At 46.5% G+C, this 21,278-nt stretch overlaps 1 protein-coding gene and 1 pseudogene across 1 annotated transcript; one reads left to right on the forward strand and one right to left on the reverse strand.

Moving 5' to 3' along the window:
• Positions 1-13,735: 13,735 nt before the first annotated feature.
• On the forward strand, positions 13,736-15,166 carry LOC119322011 (annotated as a pseudogene).
• Positions 15,167-16,794: 1,628 nt separating this feature from the next.
• LOC119324453 (probable carboxylesterase 15) lies at positions 16,795-17,976 on the reverse strand. Its single transcript, XM_037598245.1, has one exon. It carries the CDS (start codon positions 17,974-17,976, stop codon positions 16,915-16,917), a length of 1,062 nt encoding a protein of 353 aa, XP_037454142.1. The 3' UTR covers positions 16,795-16,914.
• Between the last annotated feature and the right edge of the window lie 3,302 nt (positions 17,977-21,278).

Raw genomic sequence — 21,278 nt, forward strand, 5'->3', positions numbered from 1 at the left:
ATCTCAGTTTCTGGTATGCACCATCATCCATCCATTCCATGACATTCAACCTGACGTCCAAAGGAATCTACACACAACAAGTTGAACTCAATACCATGCTTTCCGGTGTTGAATCCGGTATAACAAGTTGAATCCGGTGTTGGCTCGTACTATTATAAGGAGACGACAAAAAAAACAATAACATGCTTTCCTCAAAACCCTTCTTAAGGAGAGGAACCCTGCCTTCAATTGTAGCAAAACCCAAAATCTTTAGCATTATTTTGGATTTTGTCAGGAAAGAGAAGATCATTAACTGTTTCTGGTATATGATTCAGCAAACATCCTGGCCTTGCTGGTCTGTGTTGACTTACATGCAACACCCTGGACTTTCAAATTACAATAGGATAGGGTCTACTTATTTTCAGCAAACCCCCAAGAGTTGGAAATCTTCACAAAAAAGGTCCTAATTATTTACCACAAACCCCCTGGAGGTGGAAAACTTCACAAAAGAAGAGCCTGCTTATTTAACGCAAACTCCCTCAAGTTTGAAATCTTCAGGGCAAATACTCAATACAAGAAAGAAGAACAGTACAACCTAGTGGCCTACAACCACATAAGTGGTATTCACAGGGGAAATACTTACAATAAAAGCTGGTGAAAATATAAGAAGATAGAAAGTACTTTACATAAGCAAAGTGAAAACAGTTTTGAGCATTTTTGCCCGTTTAACATACCTGTAGCAGTAAGATAGAAAAAGATGATCCACACATGTTAAGCAATCTTCGTCTGTCGGTTTGGAAGGCTGCAAACAAGAGATGGAGTGTTAAAAAGAATCAATTGTAACAGATTCATTTATATGCAGAGAAATTACTACAGTTTTAAGAATACTCTAGTTTCAATAACACAATATTTAGTGCTAACCAAACAGGTCACAGTAAATAAAACTATGATATTTGAAAAAATTGCAGTATTCTTAGAATACTTAGAAAATACTTTACTATCAAACAGGGCCTGATTGATTTGGTTGCTTGATTTGGTTTAATGGCTGCTGGCGTCTGAATGTTGTCTCCTAGTTTAATGGGTACCATAATTGTTTCCGTTGATTTGGTTGTCACTCTCCTCTGGATGAGATGAGATTGAGATTGAGATTGAGATGCTGTCTGACTTGCAGTTAGCACATCATTTTCTTAAGCTATGATGAATCTGGAGATTAAACTGGTACCTCAAACTCAAACTACCATCACCAATCAGGCTGGAAATTGAAACCACCAAACCAAACTATCTCAAATTAATGGTTAAGATGCTAGATTTTTTCGCTGGTATTAGACTTGTGTTCTACTCATAAGTTCCAGCTAACTATCTCAAACAAAGGAAGATGGACCTAATTAGTCTGATGTAAATTTTCTACTGCACTGGAACATAATATTGCAAGGCTGCTTTGATTGATGTGTCTGGTCAAATATGTATATATGATTAAGGTCAGTGATGTGTTTATCAGGTTTTACACTGCAATGACCAATGTTCTTTCCTAGAAACAGATAACTGGATTTACTTGGGCAAGGTCGCTACAGCTTTATGCCTATTTCAGTGATTATTAACTTTATAAGAATGCAAATATATGATTTAAAACTTAGCATCTCTTGTTCTGCAAGATACTGCTGTCCAATAAATAGTAGCAGCGACAATCAGTTCTTGGTACAGTGTGTAGTCCTGCAGAATACTAAGGTGTGGTACAGGCGCACCTTAGTCGGGCTTAATGTTCAGATGCCCCGGGCTCCACAAGCTTTTATGAAAATGTATCATGTCACTGTCCGTGACTCTCTCTTTTTTGCATGTTGTGACGAAGGCCTTTTTTGCCTTGTCCACCCGAGAGGCCCTTGAGTTTGCTGGAATGTCGATTAACTTCCGTTCCAGCAAATTCGGGTACTCCATATGTCCTATTTTCAGCAAAGGTCATGCTGAAATTTCCCGTGAATTTTAGCATGACTTTGCTAAAAATAGGACATATGGGGTACTTGTGACTAATGCATGGGCCGGGGTACTTGTGACTAATGATGAAAGCTTAGGCTTTTAGGGTGCCTCGGCGTCGAAAAACCCTCAATGATAAAAGCTTAGCTTTTAGGATGCCTCGGTGTCGACAAACCCTAAATGATGAGACCATGATGTAGTTCCTTGACAATAACCAACTTTTTGACCAAACTTTGTTCCTATTTAGAGAGAAACATGGCCAACAACGATGAGGCCGAGGGTTCGGGCGGCAAGGCATTCTGGGAGCTGTCCCAGGAGATGGAGGAACAACCTCACTTGTATGAGGACGCCGCCTTCCCCACTGATCCTGAGACCACTGATGGTACCGCCGAGGATGACCCCACTGATGCCACCACTGATGGTGCCGCCGAGGATGCCACCACTGATGATGGCGACGCACGCATAGATGGCAGCCAACAGAAGAGGCAACGGAAGGACCGGCGCCCGACCGTGCTCCGCACCCTCAAGGAGGAAGTTACTGAAGTGGACTCCGACGGGAATCCAACGGCGCCCGAACGAATAGTCAAGGGGTACTCGCTTCAGCTCGGGTGCATTCTTCGGAGCACCGTCTCGATCAACCTGAGGCATCCTGACCGAGAGAATTTGCACAACCTCCTCTTCACGAAGCTGCACGAACGATACAAGTTCCCCGCTGAATTTGAAAACACAAGCCTCAAAGGGAATAAAGTGAACAATGCTGCCCTCACGAAGATGAGCAAGGCCCTGTCTACTTGGAAAAGCAATGTGAAGAGAATGATCGAGAAAGGTGAGAGTTATGAGAAGATTAAGGAGAAAAATCCTTCGATCACCGAAGATGACTACAACGACTTCAAGATCAATTGCTCGAGCACCGCAAACTCCCAATCAAGTCAGTGGGGGAAAGAAATGCGGGAGCTGAACTTAGGGGAACACACACTCGGTCCCGGCGGTTACAGAGTGGCGGAGCCTATATGGGACAAGGAGGAGGCGGACCGTGCCGAGCAAGGCCTACCGCCCCTCTTCGATAAATACGGTGACAAGCAGACCAGGAACTTTGTCAGGGCCCGGTACAAGAAGGACCCGAAAACAAAGGAGCTTACCACGGATCCGAAGACCAGGGCGCTTGAGCTTGTTCTGGTAAGGAATACACCCCCGCGTAATTAGCTCCATATGGTTGCATTCTAATTAATGAAGCCAAATTTCTAAATGGTTCACATTCCTTCCGCAGGCTACTGAAAGCAGTAGCGCGGGGTCGACTAAGAGCAACCCTTGGAACACCACTCTAAATAGGGCGTTGAATGTAATGAAGAACAAGGATAAGCTCAGTAAGCCAACGTCAGCTGGTCGTGTGGCCGGTAAAGGCTTGTCGACAAAATGGTCGTCATACTATAACAGTGGTGGGCGAAAGGAGAAAAAGACCAGCTCGGAAAGCCAGGCGCGCGAGGTTCAAGAACTCAAGGCACGGGTGGCGCGGATTTCGGAGATTGTCCAAGAGCAAGTGCAACAACAACTCGGAGCGACGATCACCGCCATTGTGCCTACCTTGATCGAGGGGTTGAGTGCGTGGATTGCGGGCGGCCAACAGGGGCCGCCCCCGATTCCTAGCTTCACGGCCAACAACTCGCAGAATGCGATGGCGGGGCCATTGGTGTCTCCGGCGGAGGCGGCATTGGTGTCTCGGACGCCGGCACGGGAGCTTAATGCACCCGGGTGTACGCCGGCCGGCACCTCTGCAGCAAGCGGCCCCTCCATCAACTGCATGCCCGACGTTGGCGGTGCCTCGACATTAGCCGAGCTCGACGCCATCATCATGGTAACTAGTTAAGCCTCTCTCGGCCGAGGACTTCATCTCCTTGCCTTTGACTGGGCATCCCTGACGCCCTACATGTTTTTGCAGGGCGCCGCCGACGTTCCGTGCACTCTCCTGCACTTCGTGAACAACGAGTTGGTCGATGTCGCCAAGGGCAAAATCGTTCAACCGGGCAACCCCTTGTTCCATGGTACCCAGATGCCACCCAACTTGTTTAGGGTTGAACTGGTTCGGGTGCTGCCAGGCTGCGACGAGTTGTTACCTCCGAATCGACCCGTCGGGGCCGACGATGATGACGTGATGACCCTCAGCGCCTGCCTGAGCTGGCCCCTGCTTTGGCCGAAGAGCCAGATTCGTTTGGGGGCGGGGGACACCACCCCAAAGACAATACCGCCAGTCGTGCCGGCGCCAAGTCAGCCCCATGGCAAGACCGCCGCAACGGTGCCGGACATCCCTATGCCACTGGATCCAAACATGCATATGGCACAGGATCAGAACGACGATGACGACGATACATTTGCCAACGTCGATCAGTACTTTGCCGATCATGGGTACGATGGCGACTCCATGGGGCCTCCTTCTCAAGAACCCAACTCAACAAAAGACGTGCGCGATCTAGCTGGTACCGAGGAGAAGCCAAGTTGCAACAGGCGTCGTCTGCCGTTCAGCTCTCAGGAGACGCCTCCAGCTGCCGACTTCACCGAGCCTCAGATAAGCGTGGTGCGAAATATTATCAGCCCCAACACACTCAAGAAGGCGGTCTGTGAGCAGAACTCGGTCCCATTACAGGAGAAGAAGAAGGCACGCAAAAGAAAGACTAACAAGGGTGCGAGCCAGCCGGCACCGAGTACGATCCGTGCTCAGGACGGGCCACCTTCACCTTAGGATATCTCGAGGAGGGTGCATGTGGCAGGTAGGGTGATGCTACCGCCAAATATGCTCAATGCTGCAACCGGTGCTATGCGGAGTCTGCACGACAGTGTTCTTTCTTTGGAGAAGCGGCGTCTCAGAGAGAAGAATGTGGCATACCCAGTTTTCGTGGCCAAGGTGCCAGAGGGCAAGGGCTTTGTGGATGGCGACATCGGGGGTAAGATCGTCCTGCGGTTTGATGACATCTTTGCTATGTTTAACCTTCATCCGCTGCACTACACCTTCGTTCGGCTATTTTCGCTGAGTATGGAGATGCGGATCATTCGCGGCAAGACCCCGGACATCGTGATAGTCGACCCCTTTTACATGCGTGCCAAGATCTTGGGCAGCGCTGGGGACCGGCAAGTCACGAGTTCTTACCTCGAAGGCGTCATTCTGGCAAACCAAGATAAGGATAACTTCCTCGTGCCTTACTTTCCCGAGTAAGTCCTCCCCTCAACCGGCCCGTAACATATGAATTCTTAGATTTCGATCGTTTTTCTTTTAACATTCCGTGTTTTCTGCAGTGACACACATTGCACGCTCATCCTCCTAAGCCCCAAATATTCCATGGCCACGTATTTCGACCCGGACCATCAGTCGAACGTAGACTACACAAATGTCAAGAAGGTTCTTGATGATGTTCTCCCCGGCTACGCCAAATCTGGAGGCACCTTCACCAGGCCTATTCGTAAGTACGGCAAGCACGTGTTCTCCCACAATACGATGTTTTGCTGCGTCAAGCAGCCGCCTGGCGGTCAGAAGGGTGCCTACTACGCCATCCATCACATGCGGGCGATCGTACGGGACCATCATCAACTTCTGCTACCGAGTAAACTCAAAGATTGGGCCGCGAGCATGTCGGCAATCCAGGATGCGGACATCAGACAAGAATTCTTTCGCATCCAGTCGGAGTTTGCGGAAATCATCCATCAAGATGTCCTTCGTACCTCGGGGCAGTTCTACCTCAGAAATCAACCGTCCAACAGTGACATCGACACAATGCTACAAATGCAGGCTGACAACGCCCGTTATTTCATGACTCCCACGATAGACGGCGGCTTCGTCCACGCTCCGGTCCCTTGAGTCGAGTCGAAAGCAGTGATGCTGTGTCTAGTTCTGAAACATCGATTGGCTCATGTTGTAATTAAACTTTAATGAACTTGTAGTATGTCTCTTTGGTTTCGAGAGTCGTTCAACTTAGATGTAATCGATGCTATTAATGTCTTGCTTTTCTCTTCCGATCGTTCTGTTGCATACTTATATATTGCTTATGTATTGTCTGTGAATTGGTACTAACGTTTCGTTTGGCTTGTGCATAGCGATGCCGTGGTATGTCGTGTACAAGGGTAAGGTTCCCGGAGTCTACGACGACTGGGAGGAGTGTCGGAGACAGGTTCACCGATTCAGCGGTAACAGTTACAAAGGATACACCACTAGGGCCGAGGCCGAATCTAGATACGCCGCTATCTAGCGGGAGAGGGGAGGGATCGTTGGAGAAACCGGATGAAGACGAGTTTCATCGTGATGATGCTCATTGTGATGACCGCAGCTCTCTTCTATGTGATGGTAGTTTAGATGATCGATATCGACTTGTAATGTGAAGACAAACTCGCTACTCGCGGTCTCGAGACTTGTAATATAATGTTCTATCTTTGTTCGGTCTTTTCAATTCGGAGACTAATATGATGAATTGTATTCGAAGACTAATATGATGAATTGTATTCAGAGACTAATCTTTTATTGTATTCGATGAATCTGTTGTTGATGTGTGCTGTCTATATTTTGTCCAATTATACATTTTGTAACCTGTGCAAAAAACAAAAAATTAAAAAAAACCTAATATTCATACTAATGGCGCACCACATGACAGTGCGCCATTAGTATGCCAAAAGATACTAATGACGCATCACTAAACGGTGCGCCATTAGTATGCCGAAGTTACTAATGGCGCATCTTGTTGTTGTGCGCCATTAGTATGCCAAAGCACCTGGGTATACATGGCCCCTGGGAGGCATACTAATGGCGCATTTTTGGATATACTAATGGCGCATCTCCGGTGCGCCATTAGTAATGGCGCACCAGTGGTGCGCCATTAGTAAGATATACTAATGGCGCACCATTAATGGCCAAATTAGGTGCGCCATTAGTAGACCTTTTCCTAGTAGTGTTACAAGGTATATGAGAAGTTACAAACTAATACAAATACAAAGTCTTAACAATCAAGATTGCCCTCGAGGATTCACTGCTTGTCCTCGCCCGGTTTATGTAAATGTATCGTACTTTATTTATCCGGTTTGCGTAAAATTCCTCTGTTTGGTTCATTCTTATGTTTGAAAATGCATGCAGGCGTTTCGGGTATAGTAATGAATGGCCAGCTCCCGAATGTGTGTTTGCGGACGCGTTCGTGAACAGATAGTAACATCCTTGATCTATCACTGGCTTTGTACTTTTTATTAAAACTACGTGCATATTGCTTCATACACATTACCCCGTAAAGTTTGATCTTTTTTGGAAAAAGAACTAAGAATGCGGATTTATCCAATAAAAATAAACATAAAAAATATTTATCCATATATGTGATTACTTGGCGATCCCAAACTATTTGCACTTATAACCAAATCTGAGGTTCCTGGATTATTTTCGCATATTTTTTTGGCGCGTTCTTTACCGCGCAAAGACTTAGCGCGTAGATTCAAAAAAAAAAGACTTCGCGCGTCTCTCAATTTTTTTATCTCCATATATGTCGCCGGATAATTTTACTCGCCACCATCTCCCCCACCTCCCCATTTATCCAACTGTCCGATTCCAATCTACGCCGGCATCGTAACCCCGCGCGCCGCCCATCCCCGCGCCCCGCGCGCCGCCCATTCTCGCACCCCGCACAGTGTAAGCCTCGCCCTCACGGGGTGCCCTCCGCCCCTTGCTCCGCCCGCCGGCGACTCTTGTTTTCCTCCATCGGCAAGCTCGCTAGTTGGAGCCGTCAACGCCATCATCCTCACCGTCACGAAGCCATGCTCCTCCCGACGTCGTCCTCGCGGTCACAAAGCCGCATCCACGCAGGTCTCATTCTTCACTTGAAGCTCCGCCGCACGTTCCGTCGGTACACCACCACGCAAGCAGCTCTCGTCTTCATCCAGCATCTTCAGCCTCCACCACGTCAAGCAGGTGATCCTTGATTCCCATAGCCCCTACAGTTTTATCATCAAATCAACCAAACTGGCCTCCTTCATTTATGCATCTCAAGTCTGGATCATCTTCTCCTTCGTCTCCTTACTTCCTTCCCGTAGGCAATGCACTCTAAGTGTTTGGTGAATTGTTTGCTTGCCTGGAATTCAATTCTGACATATGTGAGCAACTGTTTGGTCAAATCTAATTTTAGATGGCAAAACTCAACAATAGTAAAATTGGTCTTAGATAGTCTGACGGAGGAAGGAGAGGGTGGGAGGAGAAGGTGGAGGCGGCGGCGGTTTTGACCTGTGATCTGACTCGACGAGGGGGGCGGCGGCGGTTTTGACCTGTGATCTGACTCGACGAGGGAGGCGGCAGATTGATTCAGTCGAAGTGGTTGTCAGAGGTGCTGGGTGGTAGGAGCACCAGCCGACAGCGCTGGTGAACGACGATGGGGCCTCCTGATGAGGACGATGAGGTTGGTGGCCTCCTCGCCACCACTGGTGGACGCCGGTGAGGCCAGTCTTCCCTCCATGCGCAGATACTCCCTTGCTCCCCTCGGCGTCGTCTCCCTTACCCTATCTCTCTTCCTGAACCTCTCTCAATTGTACACAAAGAGAGCCGTGGTGGCAGCACAACAAAGTACAAAATTGGAGGCTAAATGTAGGCAGATTTGTCCAATTCTCTGACTAGATTTAATGAATGAAGCTGCAGTTGATTACTTATCTGGGCACTATCAAATAGAATACGATGTGATGAATGAAATCTCTTTGCTGATAAGCTAATTACACTGGTTAGTTATTACACGTTAGGCTCAGGCTCGCTTCTCTCAGTTTCCTTGTGTTTCTTTTCTTCATAAAAATTCAGTATTGGATTGAACATGCCTGCAAAGATTGTTGTATTTACCAATGCATGAAAATTTGGCGGAGATCAATTATCACTGTGTTTGAGCAAAAGAAGTTTCAGTCCTTCCACCGAATACATGTAGTTGTTAACAGGTAGCATGGCAGCCATGCAAAATTAGTCCGGGACTTCAAATTCTGCAAGAAAGGTGAAAGATTTATTTTGAGTGATTGAGACATGCAATTAGAGACAAAAAGATCATATATTATACTGCACATACCAATACTTCATATTCCTGTATTGAGTATGATGGTATAACACCATGTAGTACAAGTAGGAAAGTGGTTGGGGCGTATACTGCTTTTCTTCCAGTATTGAGTACCAAACATATTAGATGCATGCTAGCCTAATTTTGTACATTTTGCGAATCTAGAACCTCACATTTCTTTGTCACTGTACTGGAACTATACAAGGCTTCAACAGTCAGTGTATCAGAACATGAATTAATCCTAGACAGCATATGCTATTGGTCTGGCAGCTTATTCTCAAGTTATGTCTAATTCTGTGCTTTGATAATTTCAGATGGACTATGTCCTTAAGTTTCCCTTTTATACCATGCTGGAAACGTCTAGACCACAAGAGGAATGTCAAACATTTTGATGCTATAGGTTCTCACATCCTGAAGACAAAATACTTGTAAGATTCTTATTGCTGCAAAAAGAGTTGTACTTCAAATCATTTTAATTAGATATCATACTAAAATTTCAAAAAAATTACTGAATCGAGCCAGTAAGTACACTTCCATACAATCATCGATTATGCTCCAATGTACATACTTATGGTTTATTATTTATGAAGAATCAATGTGCTTTTTAGGTCAAAAACATTATTCCCGAGGACTCTTCACAACCTCAAAACAACCACCAAACACTGGTACATCTCTTACCAATTTCATCAAGTACATTTCTTCACACACTGCTCTAAAAGCTTACGTTCTAATTTTTTCTCTGTTATCTTCCTTTTTTAGGGTAGCTCAAGATTAGAAAAGGAGTGCATTGTAGGAGCGAGGAGCAACTACACAGCAATTAGTTTTTAAATGGACAAATATTATGTATTTTGTAAAGGATTTGGCTTCATACGAAAACTTAGTTCTGGTTGTATGATCTCTTCTTAATTATTTGCATCTTTCATATGAATATTTGATTTGATTCAATTCTGAACTCAAGGTGTTTGTTCGTAAATGAAATTGTGCGAATGAGATGCTTGTGATACAATTGGTGATATGGGAAGATCCCTTTATATAATATTTGTTGCCTATGAATGTGAATTGTGATATGAGTGGATGCCTTTATATGACAATATATGTTGATCATTATACACAAGCATGTGTTGTGATGAAGTAACTGGATTTGAAATGATGAAATACACATTGAAAATAAATCAAATAACTTTTAAAGTTAAGTATATTTAGAGATGAATATAACATCTCTACATAGCGTGTATACGAAAGGAGTTAGTGCCCATGATGAATGAACCGGCTCTATGAGTAGAGACGTGATAAACGCATCTAACAGAACGACTCTACATATCTAGATACGCTTTTGAACGTCCCAATATAGCGTCTCATATCTAGATACGCTTTTGAACGTCCCAATATAGCGTCTCATATCTATTGACGCTTTTGAACGTCCTAATATAGCGCCTCATATCTAGGGACGCTTTTGAACGTCCCAATATAGCGTCTCATGCCATGTACAGACGCTTAGCCAACGTGTCTACACGTTTTGAGACGGTCCGTGGGGAGACGCTCCAAAGACGCTTTACTAAGTCGACTCTATGGTTGCCTAGAGATGAAGTAACACGTCTCTAGCTGTTGAATATGACGTCTCTACAGACAGTTTTTCTTGTAGTGACAATTGTCCCTCTAAGCACGTATGCGATGAGATGTCACATTGCAAATGGATGTTTGGCGATTTTCATTTGCGTTATGGTGGACAGAGGATGTGGCCCCCTCATTGCTAGTGATAGGACCCCCTCATTGCTCACTTCGATAGCAGTTGTTTGTTGATCAGCTCACAACTGGAGTTGGCACAGAAGATCTCATTGCATGGGCAGGGAAACCTAGCCAATATCCCCCTAACGGTTGGGACAGTGTGGACGACAAACTTCGGCCTGGCCGCCCCCTGTTATTTTCGCTAGCAAAGCCTGCATCAAGCATGCACTGATCCGGCACGATGTGGCCTTTTACATATGGAGCTTGAACAAGGTTTTAAATCTAAGTTTTAGAACTATTTTAGCCTTTGCCGAAATCACTAAATTTATGTGAATTTCATATTTCGGTTTCATTTTGGCCAAAAGACCAAAATTCCCATTTGAATTTGATTGAGACTGAACCAAAACATTCTAAAAAAAATCCAAAACTAATTAATGAAAGTAATATCTGCTGAAATTAATAAAATTTCATTGAAAGTGAGAACTATGCTATGCCCAATCATGCATGAGGTGGTACCATCGGCACATAAGATGTTGTCATTTTAGTGAGCATCTAATTTACATTTGTAATTGAAAATATTCAGCACTTCCTTTGAAAAAAATGAAACAAGCCCTGGCGAGAAGAGCGCTCATTCCGATCCATATGCTAATCACTTGTGGCCCTGAAAAGCGTGGGACCCACATACCATATCTGTGCAAATGTCGGAAATGTGCAGAGTGTATTTCGGATATTTCATTTGGGAAACGATTTACAAGTAATACAGCAATCGGAAGCACGAATCTTGAGAACTAAACGGATGGCCGAGGATCTGCCGGTATCTAGCATTACCGCTCAATTTTTCGTTTGACTAAACTTGGCTCATCAATGCACGTCTGGTCCAAATCCTCCGATAAGGAAGCAAGAAACGTATAGTCTCGAACATTATTGCAGCAGTTGCACCCAGTATAGACCCTATGGACTACGGGTAGAAGATGGTGATAGAGAGGGTCTTCTTACGGCATGCTTCAAACTCTGTTTATTCTTGGCATTTTGGCAACAGTGGCACCCAATATGTAGGCGGTGGGATCGACATGGACCGACTAGGCGGCATGATGGATGATCTTCAGGTGGTCGACCGTCGCCCGCTCGCAGGGACGGATTCAAGGGGGGACGAGGGGGGGCGAGACCCCCCCCCCCCCTAACGATCGCGTCGCCTCGTTCAGAGCGATAAGTTTTTCCCTATTTTTTCTCCTACCCAACTGCTCGTCGCTTCCTTCGCCCCCCCTGTCGCTGTGTCGTTCGTAAAGCCTTAGGATTTAAACAATTACCTACCAGCCCAAAAGCCCAAAAGAACAAAGCATCACGCAGCCCATCATAGGTGAGAAAGGGTCCAATTAGCCGTGCTATCGCCTCGTTTCCCAGCCGCCTGCTGCGATTGAGATTCACATCTGCCGCCGCCTGCTATCGCCTATGGGATCTCTACACGACTCCACATAGCTATCAAGAGAAGCAGAGAAGCGACGGCCGTTGGCGAGCGCCGATCCGCAGGCTATTTGCCGGTAGCCGGTAGGCCAGCCCCGAGGATTAGCCGCGATAAAATGAGGAAAAAGGTACTTTATTTTGATTGATAGATTCATGCCTTGATTAGATTAGTCCGCGCTTTTTAGAACCATATAAACATATAGTTGGAAAAACTACAAACATCGGGGAGGAGCTAGCGACAAAGTTTAGCTTAAAGAAATAATTGATACCTTCGATACCGATGCTCGTAAACCCGACTTCGAATTAATACATATGTAATTTTACTTTTTATCTTAGATCAACAGACATGCATTTTACCCCACAAAAAAAATACTACTATTTAGATCTCATGATATTTAGTACTGTATGTGTTAATGTATCCTATGATTTCCATCCTTCTAGTTCGTGCCCCCCCTATCACAATTTTCTGGCTCCGTCCCTGCCCGCTCGGTGCGCCTCCTAAGAGCATCTCCAACAGGCACCCAAAAAGAGCTCCGCGCGCTAAAAGTTTGTTTTTTTGGGCGCCGGTCAGCTCCAGCAGAAGCTGTAGCGCTAAAAGTTTTTGGGCGCGCGCTGAAAAACGCTATCGCGCGCAGCATATTTAGGGCGCCGGATTGCGTGCGCTTCACAATTTGCACTGTCTGTTTTTTGGGCGCGCGTTTTTGGGCACCTGCTAAAGCAAAGTTGGTCCCGGCGCTTTAAAAGTGCGATGGTGGCGCGCTATAACGTTTATTGGGCGCAGATTTTTTGTGCGGCCGTTGGAGATGCTCCATCTCCAACAGGTGCACAAAAAATTCGCGCCCTAAAATAGTTTTAGCATGCCACTGTAGCAATTTTAGTGCACCGGACCCAACATTGCTTTAGCAGATGCCCAAAATCGCGCGCCCAAAAGAACAGGCAGTGTAAATTGTGAAGCACGCGCAATCCGGTGCCTCAAATTTGTAGCTTTTGATAGCGTTTTTCAGCGCGCCCAACCCTTTTTTGCGCGCCCACTATTTTACAGCTTCTGCTGGAGCTGTCTGGTGCATAAAAAACACGGATTTTAGCGTGCGGCCCAGTTTTTGGGCGCATGTTGGAGATGATCTAACAGTTGATTCCTCGTGTGAGGTGTCTTGTATTGGCTTGTTTTTGGCTTTTGGGCGTGCCCTCTGTTGTTTTCCCAACTTGTTTAAAAGAAATTCACACTTGGATCTGTTGTTGTATGAAAGTAGAGGACTTTATTATAGTATAAAGCGGTCCTTAGAGAGAACTCTGATCCGGTAAAGAAATCATAGTGCAGTTAATTCCCTACCAGCAGCTGGGTAGAAATGATCCGTGATGTAGTGCGGTTCAGTGGAGACATGGGATTATTTGTACTCCAGTGGTTTTCAGTGCATGGTTGGGAGTGCAAAATACACAGCAACGATGAGACGGGACTGTAGTTGGAAACTGACACAACAGGAGAGACTATCCCAAGAGAAGAAACATTGGGCAGCTATCCATTACCCTCGCCTATCAACCGTACATGCGTCTATATAACGGTCCTACCTATCTTCCTGGGTCGGGAACCGACCACACAAGCACGGTTAGATACGAGCTCAAATCTGTGTGCGCATCCACGTACATACGCCATGGCGCTCCCTGTGCTTGCTTTGCCTAATTCTCAGGTCGTCCTGTCGGCAGCATGCACGGGTCCGCATGTAACAGCCGGACGACCTTCAAGGGCACGCTTCGTGTATTCCTTGACGTCGGTGAACCGTAAGCTCGTCCTCTATCAATAATCCCTACACGGCAGCTGGCGGCATGGTATGTACGGTATAGTCTGGTTCAAACTTCGTACACATTTTCTTTTCATTGAGAATTTATGGATGTTGCATCGATTTGTTTTTAATTTTTTTTGCGGTAATCATCGATTATTTATTTGAGCTAGCGTAGCAACAAGTGGCGGCAGGGGAAGACGAGCATGAGCTAAAGCTCCTAGGGACATGGAGGGGCCCTTTCGCGATGCGAGTGAGGCTGGCGCTCAACTTCAAGGGCCTGAGCTACGAGTACCAGGAAGAGGACCTTGCAAATAAGAGTGACCTTCTCCTCGCGTCAAACCCGGTGAACAAGAAGGTGCCCGTGCTCATCCACAATGGTATGCCCATATGCGAGTCACTCGCTATCTTGGAGTACATCGATGAGGTCTACCATGGGATAGGACCCTCTCTCCTCCCCGCCCACCCCTACCAACGCGCTAGGGCTCGATTCTGGGCCACCTACATTGACAACAAGGTTCATCATTAGTTATCATTACCGGTGCACGTGCGAGTTTTATTAGTTTGTCGATACACTATACGTAATATATATTGTTTGTGCATATGTTTGTATGTATGCATATGTATTTTCAGCTAGTCGCGCCATGGTGGAAGATGTTTGTGGGCAAGACAGACAAGGAGAAAGATGAAGGGACAAAGCAAACGCTAGCGGCGGTGGATATGCTAGAGGGGGCCTTGAGGGAATGCTCCAAGGGGAAGCCGTTCTTTGGAGGAGACAACGTCCGATATGTTGATGTTGTGTTGGGTGGTATGGTTGCAAGGATGCAAGGAACCGAGGCGCTTTGTGGTGTGGAGCTTCTACACGCCACCAAGACTCCGCTTCTGCTGGCATGGATGGAGCGCTTTGGCGAAATGGAACCCGCCAAGGTGGTTCTGCCAAAAGTCGATAGGCTGGTTGAGTTTGCAAAGATGAAACATGCCCAAAGGGCTCTAATCTAAGATGTCTCAACAGTCCGAGAATAGCTAAGGATCTTGATAGGAGTGCAATGCAAAGAAGGAGTCGCGACACCGAATACTATTGTTCTTTCTCTCACAGGTCTGTTGTGACAACGTAGAGTGTTATTGTTCAGACAACCTAGTACTTTGAAGTTCAATCATCTTCATGTTATTCCTCCCTAATATAAATAGCTCAATGTTGATAAGTTATTATTTTGATGGAGTGAAAGGATTGTTGAGACATATTTTCTATTCCTCCCTTCGGCTCAGAATTTTGGAGTAACTGGATAAAGCATGAACTTAATACAATCAGATCAAAGAGGTTTTGCATTTAAAACCCTGCCAACGCAACACTAAAAATATATTTTACAGTCTACATTGATCCTAGCCTAGACATATACAGAAGGAAGACAAGTAAGGATCGATGGTAGATTATTGTATTATTAGCCATGTGTGACTACATGATGCAGAAGCACAACACCTTTGGACGGTTGGAAACATGCCATGGAGACAATGATAAAGTGTTTATATAGTACCATTATGTTCATGCAATATGATGCATGTAGACTGCAAAACACTTGGTGGAAGAGGTCGAAACGGATATCGCTTATCGTTAGCGTCTTGGTCGGCTGAGAATTAGAGATTAATCGGAAATCCGATGATTAATCGATCTTATCGGTTGACTATTAATCAGTCTTTTTTTTGGTAAATCCCACGTTCCAAGCACTAAAACATGCTATATTCAACACAAAAACAATACTGAATAGAAGTGTTACATTGATTGCTTGCCTTTGAATTCTTGTACAACTACAAAGAAAATAGGACAACGGTACATATTACGTTACAAGGTCCACGAAATACAAATAAACATAGTTCTTGCACACATAATGGTAGAAATAGGCCCAAATTATCAGTATATTCCTGATAAATCGTTTGCAAGAGCGATAAATCACCCCAACCAATAAACGACGATGATATGACATAATCTTATCGTTCACCCACCGAATAGTGACAAATCGGATGATACATCGTTGAATCGGTTGGTTTTTGAACAGTACTCTAAGCATAGATGTAAGAACACAATCAAAACATGGTTTACATCCACACGATTGTCCCTCTGAAAGCGTTTGCGATAAGATGTCACAGTGTAAATGGGTGTTTGGCTATTTCGTTTGTGTTATGGCGCACGGATGATATGCCCCCTCATTGATAGTGATAAGACCCCCTCATTGGTCATTGCTCACATCAATAACAGTTGCGTGTGAATCGCATGCGTGGTCAGAAGAACTCCTTGCATGCACAAGGAAATCTAGCCAATGTCTCGCTAATGGTTGGGATAGTGTGGACGGCAAAATTCGGCCTCGCCTCCCCTGATTTTCGCTAGCAAAGCATGCCTGAAGCCTGCACTGATCCGACATGATGTGGCACTTCGCATATGGTGCTTGAATATGGTTTTAAATTTAAGTTCTAGAAATATTCTAGACTTTGCAGAAATCACTACATTTCTGTGAAATTCATATTTTGGTTTTCATTTCGGCGAAAGGAGCGAATTTTCCACATGAATTTGATGGAGACTGAACCAAAAATTCTAAAAAATCCAAAACTAATTTAAAAATCATTTGAATTTATGTGTACTACCAAAATTACTGGAGTATTTTGACGGAGAGGAGACCATTTTAATATGTACAGAAATTAATGAAATTTCACTGAAAGTGAGAACCAGTGATGCACTCATCATATGACCGGCGGTCATGAGCGTTTCGTGATTTTGATCCTCATACTATGACCAATCATGGCATGATGTGGCACCGGCGGCACATAAGATGTTGTAAAATTAGTAAGAATCCGATTTATTCCCCACAAAAAAAAAGCATCCGATTTACATTTGTAATCTAAAATATTCAGCACTTCCATTGAAAATATGAAATAAGCACTGGCGAGAAGAGCATTACATCCGATCCATATGTTAATCACCCGTGGCTGGTCGCCGTACACGTACACATGAATTGCCTGACCACTCGGACCAGCTCGTCTGAGGCATCACCGAAGGGGGCGAACACGAAGAAGCCATGGCCCTGGCCCTCGAACTCGGCGAGCTCGACGGGCTTCCCCATGGCCCGGAGCCTCGCCACGTACTCAGCCACCCGGTCGCGCATCCGGTCACGGCCGGCCTTGGCAACCAGCACCGGAGGGAACCGCACGTCATCGAGCGGGGCGCTCTCCGGCCCGAACGGGTTCGCCGCCGGGTGGTCCCTGGTCGCTCCGTCCGGCAAAGCCAGCCGCCACATCTGGTCGAAGTTCTTCCCAGGGTCGAACTCGGACGACGGCGCCATGGCCTCGGCCTCGGCCTCGGCCGCCGTCCTCTCCTCGCCACCGAAGTAGGGCCAGAGTATCACGCACCCGACGACCCGCACCCGGTCACCGAGCGCGAGGGCGCCCGAGCCGAGGCGGGCGGCGACGTGGTGCACCATGTTGCCGCCTGCGGAGTCGCCGCAGACGAACACCCGGCCGAAGTCAGCGCACTCGGCGAGCCAGGCGTCGGTGCCGGCGGCCGCCTGGTCGCGGAGCCACGAGAGGACGGTCTCGGCGTCCCGGTGCGCGGCGGGGAGGCGGTGCTCCGGGGCGAGCCGGTAGTCGGCGGAGAGCACGAGCGCCGGGAGCTCGCCGGCCAGCCGGAGCGCGCCCGCGTGGAAGTTGGGCCACTCGAAGCTGCCGATGCAGAAGCCTCCGCCGTGGAAGTAGACGAGCACCGGGAGCTTCGGGTGCTTCTTCTCTGCGCGGCCGGCGGTGGTTGGCCTGTACATCCGGAGGCGGAGGCCGTTGCCGGCGTCGTACACCACGTCTTTCCACTGGACGGGCAGGTCGGAGGGGACGTGTCTCAGCATCGGCAGGTGGGAGTAGTCCAGGCTGCGCCTCACGGTGCCGTCGCTCAGGAGCTGCACGATGCCCATGCAGTCCTCCACCACATCCGGCGGCGGCGGCGGCGCCGAACCCGAGACAGCGGACGCGGGCGAGGACGGTATAGTCGACATTGTGGTACGAATGGATTGGATTCGCTTGGCACAAGTAACTCTGCATGTGCTCTGTTTAGTCACCCCACAAACACAATTTTTTTTTGTGATGGTACACTAAACTAGGCTCATCAGTGCACGTCTGGTTCAAATCTTCCGACAAGGAAGCAAGACACGCATCCATGCGCCAAAGTAATTTTTAGCGGCATCTGTACCTACCCTGTCAAGTATCCACCCTATAATAACGTTTTTTTCAGGTTGCTTACCACATGGACGATTTGTGCATCTGGTGCACCATTCCCTGTGTATACAGTATACATGTGTATTCACTAGCAAAAGAATCTGTGCGCTGCAACAAAGAAAAGAATACCACACGCTTGACGCTTCCATCCTAATAATCATGACTCGAGACCCCAATAAGTTCATGCCCTTTATTTGAACATGGCATCCCACCTATGTTGCCTCAACATTGCATCCACTGGATTCGGGTGCAGGTAAAGGTTGCCTAAACTCTCTTTACGCGGACGATGCGGCTGTGTTTGTTGCGCCCATCAAAAGAGATGTGGACAACCTGGCGGCCATTCTGAGGGGATTCGGGGACGTCATCGGTCTGTGCACTAACTTCCATAAGAGCTCAATGGTGCCCATTAGATGTGGCAACCTCGACTTGGACCGCATAACCCATGGGCTGCCGGCTGTTAGGGCTGCCTTTCCGCTCCGTTATTTGGGGCTACCGTTGTCGATTTGGAGGCTGAAGCTTGCTGATCTTCAATTCTTAGTGGATAAAGTGGCGAGTAGATTGACAACATATGAGGGCCAAAACATCACCACCATTGAACGCGCGACGCTCGTCAAGTCGGTTCTCGCTTCCCAAGTCATCTACTTCATCACGCCGCTTGTCATACAAACCACCATCCTGCAAAACATTGACAAACTCGAGCGGGCATTCCTTTGGTCGGGATCGGATAAGACAACTGGGGCAAAGTGCAAGGTCAATTGGGACACTGTCAGTAGGCCGCTTGACTATGGTGGGCTTGGGGTCCTAAACACCTTCAAGTTCGCGCGGGCCTTGCGTCTGCGGTGGCCTTGGTATGAGTGGAAGGAGCCCACAAAGCTGTGGGTTGGAGGTGGGAACCCGTGTGATGAGGATGACCTGAATTTTTTCTACGCATGTACCACCATCACGGTCGGCAATGGTGCGCGGACACCTTTTTGGGACTCTCCTTGGCTTCTAGGTCGCAAGCCCAGAGACATCGCTCCGCTCATTTATGAGGCTTCCTCACGGAAGCGCTGGAAGGTGCGGGAGGCCCTCAAGGAGAGCGCGTGGATTCTCAAAATCAGGCCACCTACACCAGCCTCCATTGAGCATGTTTCACAATTCTTCACCCTATGGACGCTGCTCCAAGAGGTCCACCTTGATGAGCTTGCCGACGATGACATCTTTTGGAAGCACTCGGCTTCCGGGAACTACTCCGCCGCCTCCGCGTACAGGGCGCAGTTTTTGGGCTTGGTCCTCTCCCCCATGGACCAAATGGTTTGGAAGGTTTGGGCCCCTCCGAAAGTCAAGTTCTTTGCTTGGCTCACGCTTCAAGATAGGATCTGGACTGCAGACAGATTGCAGAGGCGAGGCTGGCCAAACTGTGGCCCTTGTCCCTTGTGCAGAGGGGTGCAGGAATGCGGTCCCCATCTATTCTTCAGATGCCGCTTCACCCTCAGGCTCTGGAACATGGTGATTCAGAAGCTCCGCATCCACGACGTGGACACGTCCACATGGCACTTGTACGACTCCATCAAGGAATGGTGGGCGAGTTTGAGCACCGAGGGCACCGCCAACCGAAAAGCGAAGGCTTCGATAACCATGTTGGTTTCATGGGTGATCTGGAATGAGCGTAATGCAAGGGTGTTTAGACACAAGAGTGCCCCTCCGCATGTCTTGCTAAACAATGTGATCGAAGAGTCCAACCTTTGGGTTAAACCCGGGGCGAAAAATCTAGGGTCTTTCTTATTGCGAGAGTAATTGCCATGTCGTTTCTTGGCACTGTGTTGTAACAAACTCTTTCTCCTCCTCATTTAATATATGAGGCAAATCTTTTGCCTCCGTTTCAAAAAAAAAACTCTTACTCGCCTCAATAATTTTCGCCCAAACACCCGTACTCGTACCCGCGCCGTGGGTTTCAAATTATTCCCATACCCGTACTCGGCAGGGTGCGAGAGTAATACCTACAGGCAAAATTACCCATCTCGACCACCTTACCCAATTCACAATTCATCGTGTCTTTTTAGCATTTCCGCATATGTAAAGAACATTTCAGCATGCATACTTCAAAATTTCAACACACATATACCACATTTTAGCATTTCCGCACATATAAATCACGAATTGTTGTGTGGTGAAATAAAAAAAGCGTATTATTTTTTAAAAGTGGATAGCAATAAGCATGAACTAGATGGCACCAAATAATGTCCAATTACATTCATGGATGAGTAGCATGTAAGTGAACTTCTTAGAGAAACATTCACATATGTTCTTTCTTCTTTTTTTTCTAATTACAACACAAACAAGAGGGACATGATTTTCTCTACTTTTCTTTTATTGAAGTTACTACTGCGGACCATACTATGTAATGATCAAATGAAGGAGACTATATAATAAAATCAACAAGATCAGAGAGAAAATCATGAGTCAACAAAAGAAGATCAACGCGTTTAAACAAGATCATGCACATGGGTAAGGGGAGGGGATTTTGGGTTAATGCTAGCGATCGCGTTCCCATACGTGGGTATCGGTATTGCCTTTCCATACCCGTATCCGGCTTACCCGGTACAATTTCTTCCCATTTAAAAACCCTTGGGTATTCATTTTGACCATCAACTTTCGTTTTCCCTGCAAGGTTTGGTCAAGGCATCCATGTGTGGTTATTGATGGTTTCTTTTGTCTTGAATCGGATTTTTGAAGGTGTTCATTTGCAGCACGGATCAACGGTGGTACGGAAAAAGGCGGATTGTGCGCTATCAATTAAAATTACATCCTAAATAGAATTAAATATGTTAAACGGGTAAAATAGCATCATATTCAGATGCTACAATTTAAAATTGGAGTTACATTTTAAAACATAGGATTTTAAAAGCATTTGTCACTTAAAGATGAACTGTGCGTTAATTAATATGAATGACGGGGTTTTTTCTAAAAAGTATGAAAAATGATTTGTTTTTGTCACTTAAGTCTGGGCTGCGGGTTGATTTAAGGAAAACACATTGGGATTATGAAAAATACGAAAAAAGTCATGTTTTTCACTTAAGTCCAGACTCAGGTTGATTTAAGG

The sequence above is a fragment of the Triticum dicoccoides genome, chromosome 6B (genome assembly GCF_002162155.2).
Source record: "Triticum dicoccoides isolate Atlit2015 ecotype Zavitan chromosome 6B, WEW_v2.0, whole genome shotgun sequence".
Classification (NCBI taxonomy): domain Eukaryota; kingdom Viridiplantae; phylum Streptophyta; class Magnoliopsida; order Poales; family Poaceae; genus Triticum; species Triticum dicoccoides.

Excerpts from the sequence above, each read along its gene's own strand:
- LOC119324453 (XM_037598245.1), bottom strand. The coding sequence starts at position 17,976 with ATGTCGACTATACCGTCCTCGCCCGCGTCCGCTGTCTCGGGTTCGGCG.